The 20,588-nt window shown below is 40.1% G+C and overlaps 1 protein-coding gene across 6 annotated transcripts in view; it reads right to left on the reverse strand.

Annotated features, from left to right (window-relative positions):
* The window catches only part of LOC5516708 (collagen alpha-2(V) chain), a 47,110-nt gene that overhangs the window by 12,313 nt on the left and 14,209 nt on the right, over nucleotides 1-20,588 (reverse strand). For all 6 annotated transcript variants that reach the window (XM_048731231.1, XM_048731232.1, XM_048731234.1 and 3 more), the window contains 38 exons: nucleotides 20,269-20,313; nucleotides 16,166-16,210; nucleotides 15,269-15,322; nucleotides 15,054-15,098; nucleotides 14,920-14,973; nucleotides 14,324-14,368; nucleotides 14,198-14,251; nucleotides 14,078-14,122; nucleotides 13,799-13,852; nucleotides 13,604-13,657; nucleotides 9,165-9,218; nucleotides 8,919-8,972; nucleotides 8,634-8,687; nucleotides 8,072-8,116; nucleotides 7,913-7,966; nucleotides 7,789-7,833; nucleotides 7,524-7,577; nucleotides 7,386-7,439; nucleotides 6,754-6,807; nucleotides 6,422-6,475; nucleotides 6,300-6,353; nucleotides 5,542-5,586; nucleotides 5,413-5,457; nucleotides 5,064-5,117; nucleotides 4,790-4,843; nucleotides 4,264-4,317; nucleotides 4,139-4,192; nucleotides 3,440-3,493; nucleotides 2,882-2,935; nucleotides 2,753-2,806; nucleotides 2,592-2,645; nucleotides 2,409-2,462; nucleotides 2,285-2,338; nucleotides 1,890-1,946; nucleotides 1,528-1,581; nucleotides 1,174-1,227; nucleotides 795-848; nucleotides 388-441 (listed from right to left, as the gene is read on the reverse strand). In XM_048731231.1, coding sequence (XP_048587188.1) covers nucleotides 388-441; nucleotides 795-848; nucleotides 1,174-1,227; nucleotides 1,528-1,581; nucleotides 1,890-1,946; nucleotides 2,285-2,338; nucleotides 2,409-2,462; nucleotides 2,592-2,645; nucleotides 2,753-2,806; nucleotides 2,882-2,935; nucleotides 3,440-3,493; nucleotides 4,139-4,192; nucleotides 4,264-4,317; nucleotides 4,790-4,843; nucleotides 5,064-5,117; nucleotides 5,413-5,457; nucleotides 5,542-5,586; nucleotides 6,300-6,353; nucleotides 6,422-6,475; nucleotides 6,754-6,807; nucleotides 7,386-7,439; nucleotides 7,524-7,577; nucleotides 7,789-7,833; nucleotides 7,913-7,966; nucleotides 8,072-8,116; nucleotides 8,634-8,687; nucleotides 8,919-8,972; nucleotides 9,165-9,218; nucleotides 13,604-13,657; nucleotides 13,799-13,852; nucleotides 14,078-14,122; nucleotides 14,198-14,251; nucleotides 14,324-14,368; nucleotides 14,920-14,973; nucleotides 15,054-15,098; nucleotides 15,269-15,322; nucleotides 16,166-16,210; nucleotides 20,269-20,313 — 1,974 coding nt within the window. The remainder of the gene's footprint in view (nucleotides 1-387; nucleotides 442-794; nucleotides 849-1,173; nucleotides 1,228-1,527; nucleotides 1,582-1,889; nucleotides 1,947-2,284; nucleotides 2,339-2,408; nucleotides 2,463-2,591; nucleotides 2,646-2,752; nucleotides 2,807-2,881; nucleotides 2,936-3,439; nucleotides 3,494-4,138; nucleotides 4,193-4,263; nucleotides 4,318-4,789; nucleotides 4,844-5,063; nucleotides 5,118-5,412; nucleotides 5,458-5,541; nucleotides 5,587-6,299; nucleotides 6,354-6,421; nucleotides 6,476-6,753; nucleotides 6,808-7,385; nucleotides 7,440-7,523; nucleotides 7,578-7,788; nucleotides 7,834-7,912; nucleotides 7,967-8,071; nucleotides 8,117-8,633; nucleotides 8,688-8,918; nucleotides 8,973-9,164; nucleotides 9,219-13,603; nucleotides 13,658-13,798; nucleotides 13,853-14,077; nucleotides 14,123-14,197; nucleotides 14,252-14,323; nucleotides 14,369-14,919; nucleotides 14,974-15,053; nucleotides 15,099-15,268; nucleotides 15,323-16,165; nucleotides 16,211-20,268; nucleotides 20,314-20,588) is intronic.

Here is a 20,588-nt window from a genome sequence, read left to right on the forward strand (position 1 = left end):
ATGAAAAGAACTGCATCTAAATTTTTAGAAGGAACGCTTATTCCCATGTCACTGTGAATTCTATAAGCAATTCTTCATCAATTTTCTAACTATGAATTTTAGACAATTTCCTTTTCACGGTGGGGCAAATAATCGAATTATAGATTGATAAATAAAATTAAATGATATACCCAAAACCTGTGTATAAAACAACCGACAAAGAAATAAAATCTTTCAATTAAAGTAAACTCGTTCTGACTTGTTCTGATTGAAAGTGAATAGCTTGCTTTCTGTTTTGGTTATTTTTACGCCCAAAGCCGGAGCTCTCGCGCGATTTTGACACCCAAAAAGTCACGTGATTTTTAGTGCACGTGGCCTATTCATGGCGAATATAGAATCGTTGGTTACCTGGGGTCCTCGTATTCCATCGTCTCCTTGCACACCTGTACGCCCTTCAAGACCCTGCGGATGATAACATTTTACATTAGCGACTAAATCAGTCAGTGAATGACAGACTAGGGGGTAGGGTCACACCTATTTTTATTAGTAACATAATTACGACAGTAGGATTATCGATGATATAATATGAATAGCTAAAATTAAGAGCAGAATAGCAAACTCAATGATAGACTAAAGGCGGAAGAAAGGAAAACATCTAAATGTTTTGGGTCAAGGGTTAGCACCGAAAATGTATTTGAGAAGGGGTGCTTTTTGAAAATGTTCTGTTGTCTCGAAACAACCCCCCCCCCCCCCTCCCTTCAGGCTATTAAATGAACACCCCGTGCAGGGACCTTTAAAAAGAATTAGAACTTTACCTGACCTCCAATAGGGCCAGTCTCTCCTTTGAGCCCCTTTTCTCCATCCTTAGCCTGGAATAAGAATAGGACAGCATAAGGACCCCTAACATACATGTGAGGAGGCAGCAATTGTTAATAAAACATAATTAAAGCATAGGGCAAACAGACAAAATAGAAGTCGAAAGATTCCAACGTTTCAGACATTACTTTCAGTCCGTCATCAGGGCGGCTACTAAAACCGTAACAACGATGTATACACGCGTTGTCCTTGAAACGCTTGAAATCCTTGAAACTTCTGTTTTGTCTTTTCTCCCCATATTCTCGAAACATTGCATCCAATCGTCCAGACGTCGGTTTCCTTCCAATAGTGATATAACATGATACAACTATTGTTTACCCGTTCTCCTATCGGCCCTCGATCGCCTCTGCTGCCCTGATCCCCTTGTAACCCCTAATGTGAGAAAGGGAAAATGGTTGAGAAAGAAACATAATGTTTTCGTTTGCTGGACATTGTGGACGAGAGTTGGCTGAATAATGAAAATCGCAGTAAACCATCCGTTGAAACAAAACTAAGGAAACATGTTAGAAGTCAGACGACAACAGGTGAGTTTGATACGTCCCTTCTTTGTAAAGCTTTACCCGAACACCCTTAAAGTAGATGCATCCCACTCATTTATGTTTCATAAAGAATAACCGTCGTCCGTCGTCGGCTTAATTCGAGTTTCCATAACCATGCGGACTGTCGACCTACCATGAATCCCTTCTCCCCTCGCTTCCCAACATAGCCTTTCTCTCCATCAGGACCCTATAGGACATAAATGATCAACGATATTACATTTGCATGAATGACCAGCAAGTCAACGATATTACATTTGCATGAATGATCGGTCAACTATATTACATTTGCATGAATGATCAACAAGTCAACGATATTACATTTGCATGAATGATCAACAAGTCAACGATATTACATTTGCATGAATGATCAACAAGTCAACGATAATGCATTTGTATGAATGACCAACAGGTCAACAATATTACATTTGCATGAATGATCAACAGGTCATCGATTTAACACTTGCATTAGTTCACTAGCGCATGAGCGATATCTACCTTGTGGCCCATCGGCCCTCGCAGTCCTGTCTTCCCAGGGACACCACTTTCACTTCCCTTTAAAAAGCAGAGTAAATGAACACGTTAACAAGCCAAACTGTATTCGAGGTTTTTCTCGTGGGGTATCTCAAAGTAGTTTTTGCAGCATTCTCTGACTTTGAGGCAATTTCCCTTGTTCTCTATAACTCCCAAAGCGAGAGATACGCGTATCTTTGACCCATTGCCCTAAGAAATATTTACATCAAAGAAACCAATTCAGTTTGCCTCCAAGGGAAAGTCCAAAAGGGGCAAAACAATAACAGAGACACACACACACAAAAATCAAACAAACAAACAATACTCAACTTTCCTAACACCCGCAGTTTTCTTGGCTCAATGGCGAAAAGCACACTTACCGGAGGTCCGATATCACCTGGGGTTCCATGCTGACCTCTGAACCCAGGTACCCCCTAAAATACAAAAATTACGTTTTATACAAATTAAACTTGCCACGATTTTCTTGGAAGGAAGTTTACTTACAATCGGGCCCTTCATGCCTTTCATGCCATATACTCCTGTACTCCCTTCACTGCCCTGTTAAGAAATCAGAAGACATAAATGAACAACAAACAAAAGAACAAACGAAAAAAAAAAAACATTGAAGAATTAAAAACAACAACGGAAACGCTCAACAACAACAGAAATACAACAAAGGTAACTTACCCTCAAACCACGTTTTCCAGGTAGACCAGGAAGGCCGTTAGGACCCTTAAACCCCTAAACACGAGACATTTACATTATCTTAATAAGAGTCTCATCAAGGGAAATCTAAAGCACATATAAACGGAATATCAGAGAGGAAATAAACTAGATGAACGTGTTACCTCTCTACCTTGATAACCTATGGGTCCGGGCTTTCCAACTTCCCCAGGCACGCCCTAGAATTGGTAAAAGGAGGATAATGCTTAGGAAGACGTATAAAAACTTTGCCTTGTATATACTTCAGATCCTACCTCAGATCCTAGTTCGCCGTTTGGACCCCTTACACCGACTTCACCAAAATCACCCTAGAAGAGACCAGATGTGTTAATGCCCCTATAAACCTCAAATGTATACTATCCAAACAAAAAGGGATCTAAGGTTTTCATGATGAGCTGGAGTAATGCATAACGCATCGCATTATACACAAAGAAAAATAATCGCTGCCATTTGGGAACCAAGAATGAGATAGAAGGAACTCTTCCACGCAGAGAGATTCCTAATTTGTGAGCCAAAATATGGAACTCAGCTTGCTGCTCATGTCAAGAAGACGCAAGCATAGAGAAGGTGGATTTAGTGCCGAGAAAAAGTAAAGCTACATTAGATCTACCCCATCGATACAGACCCTTTTTAAAGAGGCCTTAAACGTTTGGCCAGGCCTCGGAGCCGGGTCAAAGCGTGGATTTCTATCAAATTGAACACTGTTTTAGAATCGAAAACCTTGTGTATTCTTCTTTATGTGAGATTTCTTTTAATAGGTTTTGTAGGCTGCCAATGAAGCATCCGTTACAGGCTAAACACATTTTATTTACCGGCGGTCCTTTTGATCCCATGTCTCCACCTGCACCTTTAGGTCCGAAAGGTCCCTACAACGAAGGAAGTGCAATCGCTTGCTTCAATGCTACTATTACTTTGAGGCGCACGCTACCGTGGCCACCTTGACAGTTTTGTGAAGTAAGCTGGTGGTTTCAAATTCTTAAGCACTATTTATAAGAACGAGGGGGATAACCTAGTTTTTTTATGCACGGTATTATAAACTGTTCAACAAATTTGTTGTTAACCCGTTGTTTAAAAAAAACCAACTTTATTGCAACCTATTTCAAAAGTGGGGGTGCGGGACCCTCCCCCCCCCCCTTCCGCTGCCCCTGGATATAGAATCTCCCAAACGATAGCACACGTCGCACCATGCCATACAACCCATCAAATCATACGTTGGTGCCGACTTTTTAAGCACTGAGCCAGAAGGACCGTTTTCCACGTTAATTAACAAAAGGATCTAATTTTTGCGTGCGCCTGTCCTCTGATATATGCACAGAAGACGTCACAGTGTGTCATAAACAAAAGTCACGCAACTCGATTACGTCTCGTTGAGTACTTTTTTGTCGTTGTATAAATAGATATAGTTCGCCACTGAAATGTACATCTTCGTTGCACTGATTTTTTCGTCACTCTAAGTTTCGTCACAGCTCGTCGCCAGTCAGCCTCAGAGACATTATCAAGGACCTCCGTACCTGCTCGCCACGGTCGCCTTGAAGCCCAATGCGACCTTTAGCACCGATGTTTCCCTGTTGAAATAAAACAACTCTTTCAATAATCACAGCTAAGCGTAGCGCAAATATAGTAAGAGATTTCCAACCTTTGTCCCAGATACGCCAGGCTTTCCGATGGGTCCTCTATCTCCTTCTAGTCCCTTTGAAAAAGAAAATAGAATGAAGAAATTAAAACAGGATTTTAGCCGATTTGAAAAAGTACAGCATCAGTACTTTATTAAAAAATAACAGACTCCTTTGAAAGGAAAAAAAATGCCGCTTAAAAGAAGCCTTTTTATAGATTGCGCGTTTTTTCCTTATCATTCTGGAATGGGAATAGTTGGTAGAGAATGTTCAGAATGGCATTCGAGTCATTCTGCTACAGGTAGCAGAATGGGTAGAAGGGTCTTCATTTAATTCCGGAATGGAACCGCGGGATAAACGAACGCGCGCTTTTTCTATTCTAATCATTCTTATTCCGGAATCACGAGTAAAAAAACGCGCCCTTAGTTTGAAAAATGGAACTGAGAGCATTGAGCATTGAGACTAAGTGTTCGTTATATTGAGGAGGGGGTCCATCTGGACAATGATAATTCCAATGTACGTTTGAAGCTTAGAGATCCATTCTCTCACCTGAGGGCCAGGATGGCCAAGGGCTCCTCTAGGACCAGACGGACCAGCAGCACCCTAGATCATGGATCTACAGTCAATATATGGTCACAGGATTACAACGGTTGTCTGACAAGGACAGTCGACCGTCTAACTGGGTTCAAATGGGTGCATTTTTATCAAGAAATATAACTGTTGGTACGTTGGATAAAACAATTAACTAGTAAGAGTTATCTAGCAAACAAGTACTATTTTAAGTGTACTAGTAATTAAGTGTTTATTATAGAAAATTACCAACCTGTTGTCCATCCTTTCCGGTTACTCCAGGGGGTCCTTGCATGCCGATGATACCCTTGATAGGAGTGGATTAGAAAGGATAGGGTACATGCGGGCCTGTACATAGCGAAGAGCAAGGGCAGGTCCAGCCCACAAGTGTTGTAAGAAACACCCTGGAGACCTTAATTTCATGCGTAATAAGGGTAGTCTTGTGTTGTTCTCAACATTTTTTAGTATTTTACTTTCATCAAGGATTTCCCTTTTGTCCAAAATAACAAGATGGCCCTTATAGCGGGGTACCTGTGGGCAAGAGTTGATTGCAGTGCGTTGAAAAGCCATCGAGAAATGACTATCTATTAAATTTTACTTACAATGTCTCCGGGTAAGCCTTCATTGCCTTCGTCACCAGGGTCACCCTGGCAAGGGCAGAAATAACATAACAGAACATAGTTAAAACGCCACTATGACTATGAATTGCAACAATGCATAAGCAATCTTACTTTTGTTCCGTCAAATCCGGGCATTCCAGAAGCGCCATTCGGGCCCTTAGGAAACGAAAGTTTATAAAAAAGTTTTAAAGGTCTTGGTAAAGGTAAATTTGACACGCATTCTAGGGCGGCTGAAATGGGCCTTTGCTGTTTCCCCTGACCTGTTGATCGTGAATTCACGCCAAATCTTTGACTATTCTAGCCTATTATTTTGAGGCGAGAACTCGAGCTTGTCGGGTAACCTCGCGACGGGTTTTCAGATATCGCCATCAAATTTTCGGGATCTAATAGATAATTATGCCATGTCATAAAGTGTGTGAGGAATTTACGATTTTCGACTGAAGATCGCTTTTATAGCACTTTTCCTATCCAAATTTCGCCAGAAATGAGAGTTCCAGCTTCGATTCGTGATATTTTGTTGACAGTGTCAAATAACAAAAAGTCCTGACACACTTTGGTAGATCATCTATCTGTCATTGAGATGCAATTACGTGCAAGTGCATGCGCAATAACGCGAAGGTTAATTACGCTCTAGAGTAATCTCCGTACTTTTGAGTTTGAGGCCCCAAAACTTAAACACGGAATTAGCTATCGCAAAAAATATAACTTACAGGAGATAATTCAACCTTTTATCTTTTATTTGATATATAGTTTATACATGTAGTGGAAATTGCGGCGCGACAATATTTTTTTCCGCGGACACGTCGTTTACCTTTACCGAGACCTTAAGTTGTGGGGTTAACGTTAGAACTACAAAATAGTCGACTGACCTTCATTCCTTGCTCTCCCGATGGCCCCTTTTCGCCGATATTCCCTTTCTTGCCCTGTAAAATAGCTAGAGATTAACCTACGTTTTATTAATATTATGCGATATGTACTTTTGAGTACTCACAGGATCACCAATGGAACCAGCTTTTCCGCTAACACCTTGTAGGCCTTCGTGTCCCTGCAAAAAATGAGCAAACTTTATTAATATAATGCAACCATTGAAGCAGGCAAATGATGTTCTCAATATCTGTAAAAATTACATAAACAAAACGAGATCTTTTCTGCAATGGTTAATGATTTTGACTTTGAATCAACGTTATGATTTTGACGTTGAATCACGTTGCCTAAGCGCCAAATACTCAAAGTTGTGATTTTCTTGTTGTTTTCGTGACGTTGCTTCGACGTTGTGCGGTGAATTTGTTCTATAGGATATTAATTTTATGCATGGTCTAGTACCCGAATGCCCGGCTTTCCAGGATCGCCTTGAAAACCAGGAGGACCCGGAAGTCCCTGCAAACAGAAACAACAAACATTAAAAACGATTAAAAACGTTTCCCGTAGGGCACGGTTATTCAAACAACCCGCAATTGGAAGAGATTTGGAAGCTTGCCTTAGAAGAAATCCACATTAATCTTAGCGCCAAATTCGTTATTTGCGCGACCTTCATGAATCCAAAATTCCTTTCCACTTTTAGGAATAGCGCATAGTCAATCAAACCTAACAATCAAAATCAGATAACCCGCCCCCATGCTTGTGTTTGACTACGCGCTATTCCCAAGCGAGACAAGGATTTTGGTTTCGCCGAGGTCGCGCAACAACGAATTTGGCTGTAATGGCTCTTTTTGGCCAGCCATACATAAGACGTTTGAACTTGATTTTGGTTTCGCCGAGGTCGCGCAACAACGAATTTGGCTGTAATGGTTCTTTTTGGCCAGCCATACATAAGACGTTTGAACTTTAGCGTGTTTCATAGGGAACTTAAAAATCTTTGCGCAATTTAGAAGCATAGCTGATTATTAACCCCTTATTTCGCGTTAAATATATTTTTTTTAAAGAAACCTCTTTTTAAAGATTACTTTACAACCTACCGAATGCCCGAGGTCTCCTTCAGGACCCCGAGTACCATTTAATCCGCGTGATCCCTAAAATGATTCAGAGATTGTAATTCATCTATTAGTAAAAAATGCGCAATAGTTAAGCTTTTCTAATTCAGACATTTTCCTTACCGGCATCCCAGGGGCACCAACGTCACCCAGAATACCTTTTGCACCTATTGGACCCTACAGTTAGACAAGAAACAACGGTTGCTCGTACTACATTTTACAGAAAAATCATTGGCTTTTAATGTTTTCTCCCTTTTCTAGGCCGTTATAGCTAAAGCTTCGTGTAAACAGCACCAGCATTGCGAACAACCTGTTTAAGCGCCAAGAAGAAGGCCAGCCAGCACTTTTTGTATGCTGCTTAAATGCTGTGGAATAAAAGCTTCCTTACCATGGTGCCTTGCGGTCCGGGGATACCAGTGTTACCAGCGTGACCCTACAGACAAACGAGTTAGGGCTTTTCCAGCGAAAAAGGAGACGATTATTACTTGCGTGCTGAATGGAAAGCCCATTACCTTAAAGCCGTCAACTCCATCATAGCCTGCATCGCCTTTCAGACCCATGCGACCCTACACAACAACCCAAGCATACATGGGTATGGGTATTCACAGACGTGTTAAAAATGTATCATTTTACAAATGCAGAACAAATATTAGACGTTTTAGAAGTATTACCTGAAAGCCTTGAAGACCAGATGGCCCGATGGAACCCACGCCACCCTAAACATACAAAAATCTCTGTGTTAAATTTTTGAACCGTATCTTGCATGTTTGATACACTCTCAAGTTTGCAAGAGCTGTCTATTGATACACCTCTCTAAAATAATATGGCTAATTAGAAGCTGTTTTAACGCAAAGTTCTACGGGAACTATTCGTGAGAAAAAAAGTGAGAAGTAAAATCTAGAGAGTCAAGAGCCATACAGACCACCTTTGACAAAGAGGGTTATGCCGAAGTCCAACGGAAATATCTGTACTTCATATACGAAGTTATCAAATTATGGATCAACCGTTTCAAGTTATTTAGCTAAGACGTACACTATATACCATGGTATTGAGTTTCCAGCCTTAATTGTTTCTGGAAAATTTCCGCTACGAAGTAAAGCTGGAGACTCGTCGAAGGGTAGCAAAGACGTTGTACAATCAAAATCACAAAATGTATAAGGAAAAAAGAATTTATGCAAAATAGCAGCAGCAGTTTCGCCATACTAACACTAATTATAAAGTCCGGTACCGCACCTTCTGTCCTTTGGCCCCAAGCGCTCCAGTTGGTCCAGATTCGCCGGTTGGTCCCTATAGTGAAAGTAATCATGACAGATATAACGGTATAGGAAAGCTGTAGGCAGTTTTATACAAGCTGAACTAGTTTCTACACCAAAACAAACAAACAAACAAACAAACAGCATACAAACAAACAAAACAAGGAGCTTATGTTAACACTTTTCGATACGACGGAAGGCAACTCGCCTGGTCTTGGAGAACTGGTTTCCTTATAATTAAACAGACAGGGTAGATTTTTCATACCTCAGATCCATCTTTTCCAGGTGACCCTGATTTGCCAATAATACCGATAGCACCCTAAAATTAGCAAATGAAGCTTCTTAGGTCAATAATAAGGCCACTTATACAAAATAAATTATTTCCATGCACATAACGCTGCACGATGGATATTTTGGTTATTAAACATTTCACGACAAGAGTAGCTAGGTGACGTACTCATAGATGGATTTCTACTCGCACTATCGAGGCTTCAATAGTACATAAGCTTACCTTGTGGCCAGGATGACCCGGTGGACCAACTGGGCCCTTATCTCCAGGTAAACCCTGAAATAGCGAAACTATTCAATGGACCTTTCTTTTGGTAAAAAAATGTAAAGACGACTACGATAACAATAATTAAAACCTCGACAACCTCGGCCTCGCTTACCCTGTCAAACTACACAGGGATCCCATTATATGGGAATTCTCCGTATTAGCTGCCAAAGAACACTACCTCAAAGGAATAATACACTGGAATCCCATTACCTGGGAACAACCCATAATAGCTATTTCACAGGAATCCAATTATCTGGGAACACCCCATAATAGCTGTTACACAGGAATGCCATTACCTGGGAGCATCCCATAATAGCTGTTACACAGGAATGGCATTACCTGAGAGCATCCCATAATAGCTATTACACAGGAATCTCATTATCTGGGAACACCCTATAATAGCTATTACACAGAAATCCCATTTAATAATAATAATAATAATAATTTAATATAGCATTATAAAAATCTCAATGCTTTACAAACATCCTACTCTATTCTACTTATATTTCTAATGGTTAAAAACTAATCAATTTTTGTAGTGCTTACAAAATAAGTACGTCTTTAAAGACGATTTAAATTTGCTGAGACAGTCGGTGTTTCTAATGTGTAGGGGGAGGGAGTTCCATAATTTAGCTGCAAAGTTTGAAAAAGATCTGTCCCCATAAGTTTTTGTTCGTGATTTAGGAATGACGAGAAGGTTCTTGTTAGCAGATCTAAGGGATCGAGATGGCGTATACGGTGTTAAGAGTTCAGTGATATATTCAGGAGCCTGGTTGTGGAGAGCTTTATGTGTGATTGTAAGAATTTTAAAGTCTATTCTAGAAGCAACAGGTAGCCAGTGAAGTTCCTTAAGAATGGGTGTAATGGCGTCCCTCTTCTTAGCACCAACGATTAGTCTTGCGGCAGAGTTCTGAACACGCTGTAGTTTGGCTATTTCTTTTTCTTGGAGTCCAGACAGAAGACTATTACAGGCATCTAGTTTTGAAGTTATGAAAGCATGAATGAGCTGCTCACAGTTATTGCGGTCAAGGTATTTCCGTATTCTGCCAATGTTCCTTATAGAATGGTAGGCTGATTTGCAGATGCTGTTGACATGTTTTGTCATAGATAAACTCGAATCGATGATTACTCCGAGGTCGCGTGCTGCCTGGGCTGGTTTGATGAAATGTCCATCAACGTCGATTTCAGGAATTATGTTGGTTGACGTGAATCGAGATGAGATATGTACAATTTCCGTTTTATCGGGGTTACAAGCGAGGCCATTTGACGTACACCAGATGAGGATATCCTTGACACAGACTTCAAGCCTTGATAGAACTGAAGACCGATCTTCAGACGGGCAAATGAACACATATAACTGCGTGTCATCAGCATACATCATCGCACCAAGACCATGTGCACGAACAACATCTTCGATAGGCGCGAAAAACAAAGAGAACAACAACGGGCCGAGTACAGAACCCTGAGGAACGCCATAACGCAGTGGTTGGCTGGAGGATAGAACACCGTCTATAAGGGCTTGTTGAGTTCTGCCAGTTAGATATGATTTGAACCACTGGAGTGCTATCTCATTAATTCCATAACGATGTTGTATACGCGACAACAGAGCCGAGTGTTCTATAGTGTCAAACGCAGCCGACAGGTCAAGGAGAACAAGTACTACTTCCTGTTGGCGGTCAATAGCGGTCAGAATGTCATTAAAGACGCGAAGAAGAGCAGTCTCTGTGCTGTGGAAGGGGCGGTAAGCAGATTGTAATTTAGCCAGTAAGCCGTTGGGGATAAGATAGTTCATCGTCTGGTTAGCAGCGACACGTTCAAGTGTTTTTGATAGGAAGGCAACGTTTGTAATCGGTCGGTAGTTTGGATATACTTCGCGGTCAAGACTCTGCTTCTTGATGGAAGGGTTGATCACTCCACCCTTGAGAGAGGTAGGGAAAACACCAGATGACAAAGATGCGTTGACAATGGAAGTGATGGCCGGGGCAATAACATCAATGGATTGTTTTAGTACACTTGTCGGCACAGGATCTAATATGCACGATTTAGGCTTGGATTGTTGTAAAATATCACGTATATAACTCACTGATACAGCAGAGAACTCAGGAAATGACGCCACACATTGTGGCTGAGCTGGCGTCACTGACATCTCCATCGTTAACAGGGGCGATGATCGTAGGTTGTCCTTTAAATGCTGAATCTTGGTAGTGAAAAATAAGATGAAATCTTCTGCAAGAGCTTGAGGGGATTCATATGATGGTAGCAACGGAACCGGCTTCACCCTGAAAAGGCCATCAATTAAACGAAATAACTGCGTCTGATTGGAACCAGATATTTGATCCTTGTAGAAGTTCCGCTTAGCTACATTCAGTGCAGTGCTGTAAGCTCTACACTTCTCTTCGTACATCTGGCGGTGGATTTCTAATCTCGATGAAACGTATCTCCGTTCTGCTTTGCGTTTCTGTCTTTTCAATAACCTAAGAGTATCATCATACCAAGGTGAATAGGGTCGCAGTGTAACTGAAAAAGTGCGAACAGGAGCATGTTTCTCGATGAAGTGGTTTAGCACAGTGTTATACTGGTCACATAAGACGTTGCAGTCAGAGTCATCACTCGGAGCAGAACTGTAGATGGCGGAATCCCTGATGTCATTGCACCAAGAGTCGAAATTAATTTTCCGTAACGGACGCCGATGCAGTATTTTCTTGGAGGCACATGGCTTTGGCATGTCAACATCACAAATAATGGCACTATGGTCAGATACAGAGTTAGGGAATGCAACGATTTCAGGACGTCCGCGCACTGACAAGTCGCCGTCCCGCACAACAACTAGGTCAAGGGTGTGGTCTTTTCTGTGCGTAGGACCTACTACCTTTTGCTCGAATCCAGCTGCATCGAGCATATCCAACAGTCTGACAGCATCAGCGTCACCAGGGTCTTCAATGTGAAAATTAAAGTCACCTGTTATAATTAATTTCCCAGGATCCATTGCAAGGTGTTCAAGAAGAACAGAGAAATCATCAAAGAACATTCGAGTAGTAAGCTTGTTTACTTTAGACGGTGGAGGTCTATAAATGGTGACTAGACGCATTGATGAGCTCGATGCAGTGATAGAGAGATCAACATATTCCAGAGCCTTAAAGACAGTCGACGTATTAGGTTTAACATTTAAAGCCTTTCTAAGAAAGAAACCAATGCCGCCACCTCGTCCAGCACGCGGTAGGTGAATAAAGTCGAAGTCCCGTAGAGTGTTTATTACATCGGCAACAGTGGGATCTGAGCAGTTAGGAACAGGCAACCGTGTGCTTGTGTCTTCAACCACGGTAGACTTAGAGTTGTTTTCAGCAGTCAGCCAAGTCTCAACAAGGGCTAAGACATCAATTCTTTTGGATATGACAAGATCACAGATAGATGCAGCTTTCCTGTTCATGGCACGAATATTCCAAGTAGCTAAGTGTAATCGAGGCGCACTGTCCGGTGTAATTTTTCCAGTATTTATTTTTAAGAGATTAGATGAGTTCCTGGCATTATGAGTGTTGGCGCTGGTCGGATAATCATGGCGTGTGGTGATTAACACAGGTAGATGTTGGCTATTGTTCTCGCAAAGCTTAGTTCCATGAACAATAGAATGGTTGCGGCCAGGATCACTTGAGATCGCGGTGTTGACATGAAGTTGTAACTCAAGTTGTAAATTAGCTTCAGATCTCTTCCTCTTTCCAGCTCTTTTCCCTCTGAATCTGAATATACCCAGGTGCTTTAGTGTGCAAAATAATGAGATATTAACAGGTTTCAGAAAGAGATTCCTTGTTCTCATTTGGCGACGAATACTGTAGAGGGACTCACGAGAGAATGTTGGTGTTGTTTTAGTGTACGAAGCTGTATGCAAATCCATAGCAGGTCTCGAAGAATAATCTAAGTGAATTTCTGGGCCAGGGTTTATAGAAATGTCCATAAATATTGTAACATCAATCGGAGGATCATGTCCTGGGATTGCTAGGGATGTGTAGCCATGTTTTGATATCTTGGTGAGGGAACGCGTCGATCGGTGAAATCCTGATGGCACCAAGCGCAATAAGACTGGCAAAGGCTTGAAAACAGTGCAAAAAAGCCCGAACTGGTGTTGCCTTGGGCGTTTCGGCGAAGACGAATCCATTTCATTGATTGAGAGATTTTGATGAGGAACAGTACCGATCATACACAAAATTAAATACAGAGCAAAAAACATCGTGGCCGCCATGATCGGCGCCTGCGCATAACTATCCCCCCATAATAGCTTTTACACAGGAATCCCATTAACTGGGAATGGCTTTAAAAGAACACTCCCACAAGAAATAATAACACTATTTCTCTGTAATGCCGGCAAATAGGTACTATTCTCATATGTTGACACTACATACCCTGGGTCCACGTGGGCCTTGTATTCCTTTCATTCCAGACGGGCCGTGGACTCCCTATGTTAGAAAACACTGACAGCTGTCGATACCTTCTACGCCTGAATAAGTAACTCCACTCCCTTCCCAACAAAAAACAATAATCGAAAAATGACAAAGTCCAGAAACAAACATGTACAAGTCGATGCCGCCGTTACTTACAGATTTTCCTTTACTGCCGCGCTCCCCCTTGACGCCATCGCGTCCCTCTTTTCCCTACACAATTTGGAAATGGTCAAGTACTATACATTATCCATGAAAATAAAATATTTCTAGAAGAAAAGAATTCCGAATTCTTTTATGCACAGCGCGCTGTAAATTGAAGTTTTGGTGACTTCTGCGTTTGTTTTGATTGACTATTGATTTTAAAAAGGGCAAAGAATTCGAATGTTTGGTGGCAAAATGGTAAGGATTAGGCTGTAAATTAAAAATGGAACAAACCTTCTCCCCCTTGCGGCCAATCAATCCATGACTACCAACGGCGCCCTAAAGTAACGATATTGAGAAACACAGACAATAATTACAATAATAAATTATTAAGGATTTCAGGTAAGCACATACCTTGACTCCACGGAATCCTTGTTCCCCCGGAGGTCCTCTTGGGCCTCGATCTCCCTGAAAATAAAATAAAAGATAAAATAAGTGAAAGACGTATTTTATAATAACATGGACAATTCAGTGTTATACCAGCAGTCCTTGAACTCCCTGTGGTCCACGGCCTCCTTGATCTCCCTAAACGAAAACACACAAAATGACTTTAAATGGATTAAGGTTTGATATTAATTCGTTAGAGCATATTCCACAATTCGCATTACTTTGATTTCACGATGTCACCTATCGGGAAAAAAAGCAACACCTATCTGACAAGATATCCGTGTTCAACCTGCTCGATATCCACCAATTCTAACAAATCTATATGACCTTCAGGCTCATTGTATTCCACTAAAGATCTGATCATGCTTGCTAATATTTTCCATGAATCTAAGTGGATCGTATTGAAAATTATGATCTAATGTTACTAATGAAAGAAAGAAACAACAACAACAAAAAAACACAGCAATAAAAATCCCAGAAAGACTATCAGGTGAATGATTGAGCATTAGGGTACAGACTTACGTAAAAAGTGCACAATGCTTTGCTAGAAACGTATCATATGGATTTAGCTTTGTATCGGGAATGAAAGTTCAAAAATGAATTACAACATTTGTTTTTGTGCCCGAAGTATAAATGAGTGAGTTAAAATAAAAAAAGTCTGAATGAAACAATAATCATATTCTACTTACAGGAGTACCACGGCTCCCCATTAGGCCCATGGAGCCGGGGCTACCAGGAAAACCCTAGACATACAAAAAATAAAAGCATAAAAAAAAATACAATCATAAAATCAAAATTAAATGGGTCGGGGTTGCACAGCTACCTTAATTCCTTTGGCGCCTTCAAAGCCTTTTTGACCAGGGTCACCCTGATAGAAAAAGGTTAGCTAGCTAAGTGATGTGGCCCTTCACTTATGCGACTCTATCATCCTATCACATCATCCAGCATATTGCGTTGTTCCACAAGAATGGAAAAAACCAGACCAGAAATATCTTTTAACACCAAGCATCATCATGCATGTATCACATATTCTCATACCTGTATGCCCTCTGGTCCAGGTAGACCGACCGGACCAACAAGACCAGGAGAACCCTGGATAAACAATCAGAATATTGATACATCAATTTACAAAACAGAGTTTCAAACGTCCTACAGGACAATAGCTTGCAGGCGATATGTGGTGTTTTCGCTCACCCTAATTTTATTTTCTCGCTATCCCGTTCTAACGCGTAACCGGCGCGAAGCCCAAGATGGCGTCCGATTATATGATTTAACACGAGGTTCCGCTATAAAAGGAAAAGCTCCTCCCACCCCCGGGCTCAAGAACAATCAGTTATCAATCAGCCGTCAATGCATCAATATATCAGGACAATTGCTCCGAGCGCTAAATTCATTTTTTTTCTAAACCTTATTAAATAAAATGTCACTTGTGCACCTAAAATGGTAATATGGTAATATAGTAATATAGTAATATAGTAAAATAATGCTATACTAAGCTGTGTGCGCCCTAAAAGACGAGCATTTCCATCACAGCCGATAATAATTTATGCAGATGCGTTAGCGGATGCGATGAGTGGACAGCGAATCACTAACTTATCAATCCCTTGACACAACTGTCTTGTTACCTGTGCAAAAATATCTTTATTCCAACCAACTGATGCTCATAGATAAGCAATTTTACAGGAGGCTTAAAATTTGTGACTGCTAGCGTGGTAGTGCTCTGATTATAATTGCAAATTTGAGCCAGGGGGTGGGAGGAGCTTTCCCTTTTATAGCGGAACCTCGTGTTTAAACGATGGGTCAAGTTTATCTACCCTAACCCCAGACCACACTTGGCTGCTATGCTACGATATTGATGGCAATCATTCGCAAATTGCTCAAAATCATTTCAAACAAAATAATGTTTAAATTCTTGTATATGATGTTTTTACTAACCGCTTCTCCAGGCAGGCCACGCTTGCCTTTGGCACCCTGGACGCCCTGGAACGAAAATAATTAATGTAACTGTACCATCGCATGATGAGGATTATAAATTGTTTTCTAGATATATGAACTTTATTAACATTCTGAACAAACACAAAAAAGCTTTTAACAACATAATTGTTATAACACAGTCCATATTCATTTATAATAATAATAATAATAATAATAATAATAATGATGATGATGATGATGATGATGATGATGATGATTGATGATGATGACGATAATATGCAACAAACAAAACAAAACAGAAGTGTATTTTAGTTTTGATAAAAATGTCTTCTTGCAGCTATTCTAAAAGATTAAGGCCATTTGACAATACCTTTTAGGCAGTAATCGATTTAAGTTCCTGTATAAGCGAAGCCAATTGTTTAAATCACTGGTCGCTTTAGATTGATTTCTCCTAGGAAGATCAGTTCCGATAAGGATTAAAATTTTCCACTCGCAAGGTGGTCGCCTGCGAGAGCTTTGAATATATTACACTTACTTTTCGCGTCATTTTAATTTCGCGAATTTCGCGATTAAATAAAGTTAAGCGAAAATTAAATGTCGCGAAAATTAGGATGCGCTTAAAAGCCTTTGGGGGAATATTGGCCGTTTAAATAGATTTATGGAAACACCTTGTCTATTTAGTCATCTAATGTACATATAGTACGGTAAGGGGTGGAGTTGGACTTGTATTTACATATTTTTTTGAAAATAAATTTAGCCCACTCATCTTTTTGTTACAAATCGTTTCAGTTTTGATGATTACACAGGGTTCGTACAATTTTCCACAAATGAAATTCAAGGACTTTTAAGGACTTTTTCAATGACTTTTTGTAGAAATTCAAGGACTAGTGAAACGATAAATTCATAGAGACAATAGAGGGCAAATATACTTTTACAAGTCTTACCAAAGCTTTTATCAATTGTACATTGTTCATTTTCAATACGAAAATAGACTGTTATTAAACGTTCGCCTACAGATTTTCAAAGCCTTTTGCTTTTCCTTAGCACAGATTCGCAGTGCAATTGACTTAGTGAGGAGGCCTAGTTGTGCTCTTTGAACAGTTTCACTTGTTCTCTAGCTCTTCTTGGCATTTTCGCTTACAGCTTACAACAATCTTCTCCTTGGCCCTTCTCTAGTCTTCATGACATTGGATCTAATGTTTCCTCCCTTCACTTGCCGCATCTAGCAGCGTCTTTCTTACATCTAGATCAGCAAGCCCACGATTGTGAACAACTTTATAAGTTTCTTTATTAAGGTTTCCAACTGACATTTACAGAGAAGTCTCTTTCGACTCTTGCCTGACCATGAGAGAGTGTCAACAGAAACAAATACAACTCTTCCAGGCTAGATGATGTAAGAAAAATCCCTTCAGAATCAAGGAAAGAATATTGGGCACACGTATAACAACAACTCCTAATTCAGAAGGTGAATTCTAGGGGATGAAGCGTTTCTGGTCCTTTATAAAGCACGGTAGGAGAGACAGCAGCATGGATTTAGAGCACTACGATCATGTGAAACACAGCTTCCTGGTTTTATACACTCGTTGGTGGACAATATGCATGAAGGTAATCAGATCGACGTTTTGGTGATGGATTTCAGTAAAGCATTTGACAAGGGAAATCACCGACTCCTTGTATCAAAGTTAAAGCACTATGGCGTTTGTGTTAATACCAATCAGTGGATTTTAAAAGTGGACTTAAAAGTCCTTCCTATCTGAAAGGAAGCAAAAGGTGGTGTTTGACGGGGAATAATCTTCACTTTGCAACAGGACCTAGACAAATTATCAATGTGGGAGAAACAATGGAGCATGGAGTTTCACCCAGCTTAATGTAAGATCTTAAGGGTTGGACGCAAGCAAAAACCTACACACAATACTTTCACGGCAAAACCATGTGTGCTGTCGACTCGGCAAAATATCTTGGGGTCACCCTAACATCAGACTTGAGGTGGATAAGCATATAAACAACATCTGCGACAAAGCAAGCAGCACCCTCGGTTTCCTTCGGCGTAACCTGAGAATATTCTCCCCCAAACTAAAGACGTCTGCTTACTTCGCTGTGCGTCCATACCATGAGTATGTGTGTACTGTATGGGACCCATTCACAAAGACAAACATCATCAGAAGAGAGATCGCGCAGCAAGGTTTGCGCTTCATCGCTACGACAGAACAGCAAGTGTGAGTGAGATGCTCAATTATCTGGGTTGGTCCTCACTAGAAACCCGAAGAAAGAGAGCAAGGCTCCTGATGTTCTACAAGATACACCATGGCCTTGTTGTCACTGATGGCCTGCCAACAGTCCCGCCGATGTATAGAATAAGCAGGCATATGAATAGCCAAAGCTACAAAGTGCCACCTTCAAGAACCAACTATCACAAAAAACCGTTCTTCCCGCGGACCATCAGGGATTGGAACTGTCTACCGGAACTAACTGAAAGGGCAGCCAGTCTTAACGCTTTTGAGAAAGCAAGCGAACTATTATTGCATTGACTTATGTAACTTTACTTATTATATTTTTGTTAGCATCGTTTTTGTTGAAATTATGATACCTCATAAGAATCTTCGCATAGAAGGAGATGGGGTTATATGTACGCACCCAGCCTGTCCAGCTTGTGGAGAATGGTCAATCCGAGAAAAAGTTCCGAGAGGACAAGAAGGCCTTTTCAGAGAAAACGAAATCTTGTCTTAAGAACGAGAAGTCGAATCTCTAAAATTCGAGAAATCGAGATGCCTTAAAATTTGGAGAGAAAATCAATATATCCAAGGAACCACCTCTCTTGTAGTTAAAATCCAAGAACATCGTCTTCTGGGCTTGCTCAGCTTTCTCCACAAATTCTGTGTACTGGAGCACCAGGAGATCACAATCTCCTATCTTCACATGCTTGTAGCCAACCATCGTCATCAGCAAGAGCTAGAACATGGCGAAGCACACTTCCTTTCACTGTACAATCTGCGTATGATCTATGCTGATCCTGTTTCTGGGCATGGATTTTACATACTTTATCTTGTACATAATTATACAAAGAAACAGCTCGCAAACCATATATTTGGCTACAATTTGCTATTAATATTCACTCCAATAAGATTTACTTTTATTTCTTTAATCAAATATTTTTCAAGGACTTTCAAGGACTGATAATAAGAATTCAAGCACTTTCCAGACCCTGAATTTCAAATTTTAAAATTTAAGAACTTTCAAGGTTTTCAAGGACTTGTACGAACCCTGTTACAGCACATTTTAATTCCACTTGTTTTGCTTTATTTTATTATCCCAAAATCGCGAAAAAAAGTGATCTGTTTTTTACGAAAATAGGAAAATCGTGAAAATAAAGTGTTACGAAATATCGCCATCTCAAAATCGCGAAAATTTGACGTCGCGAAAAGTAAACGTAATAAGGTAGTTTATATCATAATAGCGTAGGGGACTGCGACGACAAAAAAAAAAAAACTCATTGGTTCTTCAAAAGCTCAAAGGATCACAGCCAGTGTTGATATTTTTAAGCACTTGTCTAAGTGGACGGTGAAAATTCCCATGACAGAGTAATGTAATCTGGGGATCAACAACTTTAGCGATAATTCTGTATGTGCTTAAGACAGTGACCAGAGATTGAAGCGTGATGCAGTCTTAAAATAGCAGGCTTAGAATAGACATCCAGGTTCAGCAATAGTTCAGGAAGACGTCAATCCTAAGCTGTTAGTTTTTTCCTGATGGTAAAACAGTTAAATATATATATATATATATATATATATATATATATATATATATATATATATATATATTGCCAATATGTTTCTAATTCTTTTTTCGTATTTTATTTTTTATCTTTTGCAGTGCGTCACAAAGAACAGCAGTACAAAGAACCGACATTAAATGACAAAGTGTTCTTCGTAGTAATACGGTACTATAAACGGCCATCAACAATAAAATTGGCGAAAATTAAGGTAGTCAGAATGAATTTGTTAAAGGGTAATCGCATTTTGTGTTACCTTGAAGATATCTAGATGTTTTTTTTTATTTATTGGATAAACACAAGTCGTCTGACAAGACATAAAATAAATACTTACTTGGTGGCCAGCGTAACCTGGTCGACCTTTTAGTCCTTGCGGTCCCTGATTAGAAAAGATAAGCACATTCAGATGAAACAGTACATAAAGCGGTAAGACTATAACATTACGACACCCCTAAACATAAACATATTTTATAAGGGTACCGGGTAAACCTTAAGGCTTACACAAGCATCAATCCTAAGCTGCTAGTTCTTTCCTAATGCTAAAACAGTTAAATATATATATATATATATATATATATATATATATATATATATATATATATATATATATATATATATATATATATATATATATATGTGTATGCATGTATGTAT

Source organism: Nematostella vectensis, chromosome 8 (genome assembly GCF_932526225.1).
Source record: "Nematostella vectensis chromosome 8, jaNemVect1.1, whole genome shotgun sequence".
NCBI lineage: Eukaryota > Metazoa > Cnidaria > Anthozoa > Actiniaria > Edwardsiidae > Nematostella > Nematostella vectensis.